We start from the raw sequence: 11321 nt of genomic DNA, 5'->3' as shown, positions 1-11321 counted from the left end.
GGTGCACACCTGCAGTCCCAGCTACTCAGGAGGCTGAGGCAGGAGGATCACTTGAGCCCAGGAGTTCAAGGTTGCAGTGAGCTATGATGACACCATTGCACCCTACCCAGGGTGACAGCGAGAGACTATCTCCCAAAAAAAAAAAAAAAAAGCAGGCTACAAACCTATATTTTCAGCTTGATACCAATTGTGTGTGTGTGTGTGTGTGTGTGTGTGTGTGTGTGTGTGTGTGTGTGTGTGTGTGTGTGAGAGAGAGAGAGAGAGGGAGAGAATAAAAGGACTGAAACATCAAATAGTTAAGCCTGGTCATCATTTCTAGGTAATGAGACAATGAATTTATTTTTATTTTCTTCTTCATAATTTTCAGATTTTTCTACGTTTTCTGCACTGAATATCACCCTATAACCAGAAACAGCCACACAGCCCCAGCCCACTGTCAGAGGGCAGGGGGTACTCACACGGATGGTGCAGTCTCCTTTGCTCCTTTCTCGACAGGCTTCCTTCAGGTCCTTCTCCAGTCTCTCCCTCTCCTGCTGCAAGTCACTCAGCTCCTGGGTGACCTTCTTAATGTTCCTACGCAGTCTGTGGTTCTCTGTACTCTTGGAGAGGTTTTCTGAGTGCAGCTCAGCCAAGAGGGCTTCCTTTCCTGACAGAGCAGCCTCGTAGTCTTTGGACCCCTAGAAGAGAGTGGAGAGAGGGGAGAGAGGGGAGAAAGGGGAGATGAGCTTACTGTCATACTTCATGAAACCAATCAAGAAATCTGGGCTCCTTTTCCACCTTGGGGGAAAAAAAGAAAACAAAAAGATTAAGATAGACAACATTCAAAATCCAAAGCAAAAGTAATATGAATATTTTGGAATAACACAGGATAATGTTTGTTATGATGTTGATGGAAAGGGAGAAAAGTCTACAGTTGTGTAAAAGAGGTATTTTTTTAAAAGAACTAGAAGAAAAGCACAAAATGCTAACAGTGACTGTCTTTAGTCAAGTGGGACTAAAGTTGATTTTTTTTCCTTCATTTCTCTGTATTTCCAAATGTTCTAAGATGAATGAACACGTTACTTTTATAATGGTTTAAAAAAATTAAGTCATTTTTAAAAGGTAGAAAATAACAAGCTACATTTGAAAATGTGAAAATGGTCAGAATAAAAATGGAGTCATTTTAAAAAAAAAAAAAACAAAACCTTGACACCTTGACAGATTTGGGTAAGGCTATGAAGAGACAGTTCTCATAGATAAATGCCTGATAGCAAAAACTATCAACAGACTCTGCAAAAACCACAACCTTCCACGAGGCCATCATGACCCTATACAAAAAATACTTCTGCCCAGCAATTGGCTGTCCAACCTCAGACTAGTGTTACCCTTGCTATTGACCCTTGGAGCCAAGGAAAATTATCTCAAAACAATTATGTAATCCTCCTCATTTTTTCATTAAAAATCTTTGTCTTCCTTTACCTCCCTGAAAATGCACATAGTTTACTAAAGCATGTACATTCCCATTGCAATGCCCTATTCCTGAATAAACATCATTTTCTTTTAGAGAGCCTCTCTGTTTGTTACTTAGGTTGACAAAAAGCAGTGATGGATCCAAGCACTTGTAATGTTCATCCATGTTAGAATGGCTCAAACCCAAGGTCATCTGGAAAAAAAGAAGTGGTCAGCATGGTGGTTCAATGGCCACCCCGAAAGGCTACAACTTTAGCAAAGTCCAAGAGCTAAATGAGTCAAGAATATCTTAATTTCATTAATATATAGTTCACTAGAGAAAATACACATGTAATTATCAAACATATCAAAAAAAAATATTCTGACCCACCAATACTCAAAAAGGGTAAATTAAAACGAGTTCTCCTTTATCAAGTGAGATTGTTTTAAATGAGAACATCCAGTGCTGACGAGCTTCTTGTGAAATGGTGCTCTTAATAATCACTCCTCAAGAACTGGCCAAGCACCTGTTATCTATTGGCAGATTATGTATAGAGTGTGTACGTATAGTATAAACAATGTTCACATTTGTCCCAGTAATTCCGTTCCTAGGATTCAATCTCAAAAGAATCCAAACCACAGGGGGGAAACAACAGCCTTATATACAAACTCATTCATCACAGAATTACTTATAACAGTAAAAAATAAGAAATAACCTAAACATGCATAACACAAAAATGGAAAAGCCAGGCATGGTGGTCCATGTCTGTTGTCCCAGCTACTCAGGAGGCTGAGGCAGCAGGATCCCTTGAGCCCAGAAGTTCAAGGTTGTAGTGCGTACGATCACACCTGTGAACAGCCACTGCACTGCAGCCTGGACAACACAGCAAGACTTTCCCTCTTAAAAAAAAAAAATGGTAAGTATGATAAAGATACATGATGAAATCTTAAAACTATATTTACAAAGACTGATAACATGGGAATATTTCTAAGTTGCAACATTATATGAACAAACAGATGACCGAATTATAAATGATCTAAAAAGAAATCTAGAAGAAGTCTAGAAGGAAAAAGATCCAAATGTTAACAGTGGTTGGGTGATTTCAGGATTTCCTTTTTTTCTTCTTTCTAGCCCTCTGAAAAAATCTTGAACTATACTAATACTTCTAATCAGGAGAAAATAAACTTTCTTTTAAGCTCCTCTTTGAATTAAGGCTGTGGGTCAGGATTAAGAATTCAAAAACAAATGATACTTGAGCTGTCAAGGTCATAACTCAGACTGTGAAATAAAGGCCCCAGCTTCTCAGCCTTTTCAGGCAATCCATCTCTGCCACCACCACTGGTTACATCCTGGCTGTTGAGGCTGTCAACTCAGTTGTTCGGGAGAGCTAAGCTACAACCACATTCGATCTGGGGCTGAGGAGCTCTGCTGTTCCTGGGCCACCGAAAGCCCAGACACCTGATCCCACGTTCCCTGAACTGCTATGAACACAGCAACATGAACTGAGGGTGAACTGCATGCAGATTTAAAAGTAAGTTTATAAAATCTTCTGGTTTTCTTTCTTTTGAAATTAAAATAAATAAAAAGAAGTGGGAAACCTAGATATCAAGGCCAAAAAAAAAATGTTTGGCAGTGCTTATTTAAATAATCTCAACAAAAGAAGGTAAATGATGACTGGAAAATGCTCATCTTGAACTATATTCATAGCTGCCTCTTATCAAGCACTAATTATATATGAGGAGCTAAACCAAGTGCTTTTTTGTTTGATTGTTTTTCTTTCCAAAATCTGTAGATTTGTGTCTACCAAGAGCTTTTATATGTTGTATCTCCATTTCTCACACCAATCCCACAAAGTATACATTATCGTGCCCATTTAAGTGACTAAGGCTCAGAACTGCTAAGTGACTAGTCTGTTTTTAGACCATCGATTCAAATGATTCCGGAGCCTGTGTTTTTTCCTCAGCAATACACTACCTTGTCATTAGTGGTGAAGATTCCAATTAACAGCAATTAACTAGCAAGAATTAAAACAAGCAGTCTAGAGGGAAGAAGACTAGAGACAGGAATATTAGTTAGGGGCTTGTAAAACATAGGACAGCAATGGTTATTATTAAAAGTTATTATAAAGTGATGAAAGTTTTGCAGAATTATCACATAAATAATGATGACAAAAAATCCAAGCTCAAAGGATTCAAATGCATAGATTCTACTAATAAAAATACTTTCCATGTTACGTTTTCATTAATTGGCCCTTTGAAAAACTTCTTTGGAAGGCTTTTTATCTTTTTCTGCATGATATCCAGGTGGCAAATATTTGGTCCAATAAGATATAGTCAGAAACTGAAGGCCAAATATAATATTAAACAATTCGTTCTTGCCCACTGTGCATAAACATGAGTTTAATAAAGAGAAAGTCAGAAAGCCCAGGGTTCAAAGACCAATTGTAGCTGTGTGACTTTGGAGAAAGCTAACTTCTCTGAAGTTCAGTTTCCTCATTTGTGAAATGGGAAGTAACAGCCTCTATTTTGTGTATGTATAAATATGTACTAAAGAGTCAAGGCATTAACAGTGAATATCTTTAGAGGTGAATTTATTGGTGATCTCTATCGACAGTTCTCTACTACTTTTAAGTATTTTATCAATTTCCTACAATGTGCATTTTTACGTTTACAGCTGGGGGGATGCTATTTCCAATTTGAAAATATTTTTTTAATGGGTATGGAGGTAACAACAGCCAGCCCACACTATAACCTTGACAGTGTCACACCTGTGATTAGAATTCATATCTCTGTGCTTCTAAATTTTGGCAACCACTTCAAGAGTTTAAATATTCACTTGCTGTTGCTTCAGTGTCAGGCTTGTTGTCAACCCTATGAACTTTGGCTATTTTACTCATGTTGCAATTATTAATATTTCAAATCACACACTACCCCAAAAAGATCCCATGAAAGAAAACACATCTACAAGTGTCTGTGCAACATTCAGACTATGCCTACTTCACAATGAAACAACCAATATAAGCATAGTGTGTGCATTTCCCCCCCACACAACCAGAGGAATGGAAAAAATATAGGCTTTGAAGACAGACTTGAACTTGAGTCCTGGCACCAATTCACTGAAGTTTGTAAACCTGCTACCTCCTTGGGTAAGGACTAAAGATTCTCCACAAAGCCGACCTGACATGTATAAAGTAAGGAGTTACAACAGTTCCTGATCTCTCTGCATTGCAAGGCAAGAAACTTGATCAACGCTGTGTATCACAAAACCTCAAAGATCATTCTTGAAGTCTTTCAACTAGGACTGACAGTTACAGTTATTAAATTAATAAATGTAAGTAATAAATCTGGGTAACATTTAAATTTATAAGACTCCTTTTTCTCCTTCAAGGCTCAACATAACAAGTAAAATACCACAATGCTTATAAGCATGTCTGATCTCTCTGGCTATCAATTGCCAACACACTTTTTTTCCAAGCAATGGAAAATATGAAAGGTTTTCCTAAAAATTCAGCTTTTAAAGCATGTTATTTTCTAAGCCAGGAAAAAAAAACTACAGTTTAAAGTGTAATCTCAGCTCCATTTCATCAACCACTGGTAAAATGGTGGGAGAAGGCAAGTCTGAGATCCTCAAAGCAGAGCTTCAGGACTTAAACCAAATTACTTCAATTATTCTTATTGTGAACCAAAGCTCTGCAAAAGATAAGGCAGGGGATATGAATCTTGGAACTCAAACAGTCTTAAATTAGATTTAACTTCTAACTTCTACTTTACCACTAAAAGCAACATCAGTGCAAGGGGTGGGAGGACAGAGCTTTAGGCAGTATGGACTTATTTCGATGATGGAACTTTATTGATTCATTAAATTATTAGTAATAGGTATAAACTATATAGGGAAACTAGAAACAAGAAAAGAAAAATGCTAAAATAATTTAAAATACAAAACTAAAATTAGGAAAAGAGAGGGAAAGTCAGGGGCCAATCAGCAGGGACGGGGGAGAGAAAGGCAGGTCAGAAACAGCAAGGCCTGGAACAGAAACCTGGAATGGAGCAGCTGAAACCGAAGCAGCCAGGTGAGGGGAGGTATGGGATGACAGGTAAAAGCGCAAGCCTGGGAGTGAAACTGGCTCTGGAGTCAAATCTGAGCTCTACCACTTACTAGATTTGGGACCCTGAGCAAGGTACTGGAATCTAACCAGGATTTCCTCAGCAGTAAAACGAGAATATTAATAGAGCCTACTTCATAGAGCTGTTGTGCAGATAACTGAGATAATCTACGGGGAGCACGTAGCAGGGCTTGGCACATACCATGTGTTCCATCAATGTCTCCTGTTATTATTAGCAATTACTACATTTAAATCCTGGCTCCACCATTTGCTAGCTGTGTGACAATGAATAAGCTGCACACCCTTGCTGAGCCTCAAAACCTCACAAATACAAGGGGGATGATAATTACCTTCCCCACAGGGTTGTGAAGATTAACACATTAACTGCCATGTGAGTTGCATTTAACTCTTGCTAGTTTTGAGCCCAGGGCCTCGTGAAGCATATGTAAGTCACATGTCTCTTTACCTTGGGAGTCACATGGTGCACAGGCAACTCACGCTGCCATGCTGTAGCATACATGCACGTGATGCATAGCCCCTGGGCAAAACCTTGCAGTTGGTTCGTGAAAATCTTACCTGTTAATGTTCTTATTGTTACAATTAACACTGACAATTTAACTGCATATAACTCATGCACACAAAACAATAAAAAATAACAAATTTTTCATTAAATTAGGAAGGATCATTTTGTTTTTGAAATTTTTATTCTATTCTATAAAACACCATAGCCCTGAGGAAAAATTTTTTTTTTTCTAGTGTGGCAGTCAATGTGTTAAATGAGATAATCTACATATCTTGCACCATTACTTGGCACAGAGTAAAATCAGCACTCCTAACTGTGGAGGTACTTAGGATTATCATTATCATATTGAGGCGGGGGCTGGAGAAGCTCCCAAAGGTGGTGGAGAATCTCCCTTTAATTAGACTGAGCGAATTCTATCACTAAAGACCACCCACAGTTCTCCTTATTAAAATCATCCAAGTTCCTTTCAGCTGCAAAGTCCTCACCTCAACAGGAGTCAGGATCAAAAAGATAGCCACTTAAGCCACAGCAAACACTTACCTGGAATTCGTGGGTCTGTGTTATCTGCACAGCCTCTCTGGCTTTAGCAAATGCAGCACTGAGCTCTTCTATTTCAGAGTTAAGTTCTTCAACCTGGGGAAAAATAAGGACTAGTAGCCACGTATGCAACTGGGCTCTCCTCTCTCTGCACAGCCCACATGCTCTTCCTGCTCAGTTGTGTATGGTTTATAACCAAGGGCTCTGTAGTCAGAAAAGACCTGAGTGGGGTTTCTAGTTAGGCCATTTACTTTAAGCTGACTTCAGGCAAGGTATTATACTTACTCTCTTTGAGACTCCCTTTCCTCAAGTGTAAAATGAGAATACCACCACTCACCCAACTACAGTGCTAGGATTAAATGAGGAATGTGTACTGGTGCTAATACAATGCCTGGCTCATACTAAGTGTTACTATTACTATTATCCATATGGAAGACCCACCCAACAACCTATAGCCTGGCTATTCCCAGACTCCCTTATTCTCTAGAGACCTTCTCCTAGACCCAGGAGTCAAACATGAACTACTATGGCCACGCCCTGGACTTTGCCAGCACCCGCAACCATTCCGCCACTGGTGTCACGACCTCAGCTCCAACCCCAGCTGGGCCTTTATTATGAGCCAAATCTCTGTTGCATCTGACACTGGTTCTCACTCAAACACTTGCACTCCTTGAGCTTCTTTGACACCACAGTTTCCTGGTTAGTTTCCTACTTCGGCAACCATTCCTTCTGTCTCCTTGTGCATTCCTCTCCCCATCCCTGAAATCCTGACATCCCTTGCAGTCCCATCCTTAGCCTTCTCCTTTCCCATTCTACACTCTCCGTGGATTAGTAGGTCAACTATCAGAATTTTTTTGTGTGTGTGTGAGACAAAGTCTCACAGCTAGAGTGCTGTGGCATCATCATAGCTCACTGCAACCTCAAACTCCTGGGCTCAAGCCTCAGGCTCCTGCCTCAGCCTCCCAGGTAGCTGGAACTATAGGTGCATGCCACCATGCCCAGCTAATTTTTTCCATTTTCAATAGAAGCAGGGGCCTCATTTTTGCTCAAGCTGGTCTTGAACTCCTGAGCTCAAGCAATCTTCCTGCCTCGGCCTCCGAGAGTGCTAGGATTATGGGCTTGAGCCACAGTGCCCAGCCAACCATCAGAATTTTAACTCACACTTATATATGAGTAATTCCCAGATCAACTTCTTGAGGCCTGAGTTCTCTCCAAGCTTTAGCTTCCCCCAACACCCCACCTTGCCATCATCCTCTATTTTCTATGCTTTGAACTGAGTTGGTGGCACCACTGTATCCTAGTCACATAAGCCAGACACCTAGAAGTCATCCCTGACTGCTCCTTTTGTGAAGTCCTACTCTAATTATCTAATTTGCCCAATTTTATTTCTAATTTTTAATTATTTCTAATTTTATTTCTTTTTTTTTTTCAATAGGTTTTGTTAAGATTTATTTTTTCTTTTTTTCTTTGTTTCTTTTTATTTCAGGATATTATGGGGGTACAAACATTTTGGTTACATGTTATGACTTTGCCTCACCCAAGCCAGGATTAGAGGTGTGTCCTTCCCCCATACAATGCTGTGTCCATTAGTTGCTAGTTTACCCACCCCCACCCCCAACCCCCAATGAGTATTACTACCATGTGAGCACCTTAGTGTTGATCAGTTAGTGCCAATTTGATGGCGAGTACATGTGGTGCTTATTCTTATTGATCTCGTATACAGTGACCTTGCTAAATTCATTTATTAGTGTTATTATAGATTCAAACAGTGTTTTTATATGTACAATTATATTGTCTACAAATAACAGAAGTTATATTTTTTCTGATGATGTGATGATGCATTTTATTTCTTTTTCTTACTTTATTATACTAGCTAGGACTTCTGGAACAATTCTGAAGACAAGTGATGAGAGTAAACATTCTTACTCATTCTCATCCCAAACTTTGGAATAAAGAACATGTATCTCTATATCTAATTTTATTTCTTGAATAAGCCCCTCACACCCACTCCTACTTGCTGTGACCACTGTTCTAATTCAGCCTTTTTTGGCTCTTGCTTCAGCTACTGGCCTCCCTGCCTCCATTCTCTCCCTCCTGCAGCCCACTCTCCAAATACAGCCAGAGACCTCTCTAAAATGAAAATGTGATCAGACCCCTCCTGCTTAAGAGCTTTCAGGGGCCTTAAGTGCTACCCAAGCAGCTCAGGAGGGTTAGTACCCCTCCACTGGCTGGCCCCCGGCAACTGCTCCAGCTTCTTCTCTTGTCTCCCGTACGTTTTGCGCTGTGTGCTCTGACAAATCCAAACTGTTTGTGGAACATATCAGTGTCTTTCCTGTCTTAATGCCTTGACCAGTGTCCTTTGCTTCTGCCCAAAAAGGCATCCCTGTCCCTGCCTGCCTTCCCAACTAGCTCCTACTCATCCCTTAAGATGCAGCTCAGAATCTTCTTGTCTAAATGCTGCTCCCCATCCCCACATCCACATCTAATCGGGATCAGGTCTCCTTCTGTCCACCTCCCCAGCCCCTGCACTTCCCTCAGTCACAGCACCCATCACTCTATAGTCCCCACCAGACTTGCAAACAGAGCTGGGTTTTCATCTCTGCATCTGTGCCTAGCATAGTTACTGGGACACAACAGACTGCCGTGCTAACAACAAGAAAACAATACAAAACCATCAGCCACCACCTTGGAACCCAAAGACAACAGGGTACCCCAGCATTCACAGTTATGGCCTTGCCTCCCACAGCTCCTTTGTCTGCGTTCTGTTATCCTTCAAAAGATCAGACCTGCATTGTACAACATGGTAGCCACTAGCCACATGTGGCTCTCGGCAAGCGAAATGTGGTTTGTCTGAATCGAGGTGTGCTGTAAGCACATCGAACGCTTTGTTCTGAAAAAAAAATGTTACTTTTGTGTTCTATTGATTTCATGCTGAAATGATTATGTTGAAGATATAAACACACAATTATTAAAATTAACTTCACTTGTTTCTTTTTACTTCATTTCATGTGGCTACTAGAAAATGTAAAATTACGTACCTAACTCATATTTCTACTGGACAGCACTGGATTAGACACACCAAAAGAATTTCCCACAGACTAAAGGATCGTCCCCCCCTTTCCATACTATCTCCGCTCTCTTATAAACTTTTCATCCAAAGCTAAAGATTCAGAGTAGAAACAAGCCAGTCACAGAAGCTAATAAAGAAAAATCTCACTTCGAGTATCTCAGACATACCTCTTTTTCCTTTGATTTTAATGCACTGGTTAAACCCTGAATGGCTTTATCCCTCTTTAAACTATTTTTCTTCTCTGTAGCAATTTCTCTTTCCTTCTCTCTCAGGTCCTCCTGAAGTGCCTAAATTAGATTAGAAAAAGATTCACTAAGTTGATGCGTTCCAACCAAAATGCACTGTAAATATATCTTTAAGAGCACACTCAAATGCAGTTATTCTATCTTATTCCTGTCAACCTGTGATTAATGTTTCCAAGTCGAGCTGAATGTAGTGGCATTGGCTCCAAGTTAGTGTGTTACCGCTCACGGCAACAGGGCTGGGTGAAGGGAAAGGGATCAGATCAGTTAAGACGATGACAGCTATTCCTACGGGAAGGATTCCAGTGCCTCCTGGAATATGAATACGGTCACATCAGAGCCTTTCATACCAGGTTATTTGGGGGAAATAACAGATCATTAATTTCATTCCTTTTGATGGAGACTGAACTATACATTTATAGTCAGTACATTTCTAAGGATAATCATTGCTGCCTCCCTCCCGGGCTGCTGTGAGGATCAAATGAGATAATGGATGTGAAAGCACTTTCTAAGCTGGCAGGCACTACACCAGTGCCAGCTGCTGTGACCGAGGGGCCACGGAGCACGGGCAGGTCTGAACCCTTGCTCTACCTTTTCCTGGTTATGCGACTGTGGGCAAGTGACCTCAACTCTCTGAGCCTCAGGAACCACATCTGCAAAATGGGAATGCTTGCTTCACAGAGTTACTGCAGAGATTGAGAACCCCTTTCTAAAGTGCCATACACTTGACTGGCACATGGCAGCAGTCCATAAATGACAGAAATTGTCACACAGAATTTTCTGTTGCACTCCAAACAAAATAAGAGGCAAGAATAGGATAAATATTCAAGAAAATTTTTAAAAATTGTATCGACGTACCTGGATCCTCCCTTCAAAGTGACTTTTTTCCTTCTGACGCTCCATTTGTGCAGCCTAAGAAAAAGCATTAATTGGTACTGCCCAGAAGTGACCCACAATCCAACAGCTTCAGCAGAACAATTAAAATGAGCCCTTTGTTTACTCAGTTTCCCCCAGTGCTGTGGAACTCATTGAAACAAGTGTCCCCTTCTTCTCTTGGCCCCACCCAAAGTGAGTGAGTGGGGCCAAGAGAGTGGATTTGGGTGAAGAAAAACGTGCAGACAAGCAGCTGACACTGCCTCATGGCCAGCCCCACAGAGAGGAAAGCCAGGTGCTGCCGAACAGGATGAAGAAGGCCTGCTGAAGGCCAGCACCCGGGCAGTGGGGAGAGGTTAAAAGGACGAGCAGGAGACAACGGCTGATCATGGACAAAAACTAATCAGCGAGACTACAGAACTCACTGCTGTGGGGGACACAGACCCCGTTCCATAAAAAAATCGAGACTTTTCATGACCATCCAGAACACCCCTGATGTGAAAGTACCACATGCAGTGGGAGACCTAGGCTGAGACCTACCTACG

The 11321-nt window shown here is 40.8% G+C and overlaps 1 protein-coding gene across 1 annotated transcript in view; it reads right to left on the bottom strand.

Annotated features, from left to right (window-relative positions):
* Positions 1-11321, bottom strand: part of CDK5RAP2 (CDK5 regulatory subunit associated protein 2) — a 194998-nt gene that overhangs the window by 132986 nt on the left and 50691 nt on the right. Inside the window, 4 exon segments of the mRNA XM_012664386.1 lie at positions 459-677; positions 6595-6687; positions 9829-9948; positions 10762-10815. Coding sequence (XP_012519840.1) covers positions 459-677; positions 6595-6687; positions 9829-9948; positions 10762-10815 — 486 coding nt within the window.

The sequence above is a fragment of the Propithecus coquereli genome, unplaced genomic scaffold (assembly GCF_000956105.1).
Source record: "Propithecus coquereli isolate 6110/MARCELLA unplaced genomic scaffold, Pcoq_1.0 Scaffold89, whole genome shotgun sequence".
In the NCBI taxonomy this organism is placed as follows: Eukaryota; Metazoa; Chordata; class Mammalia; order Primates; family Indriidae; genus Propithecus; species Propithecus coquereli.
The sequence above is the reverse complement of the archived record's forward strand: the minus strand, read 5'-3'. Positions and strand labels throughout refer to the sequence as shown.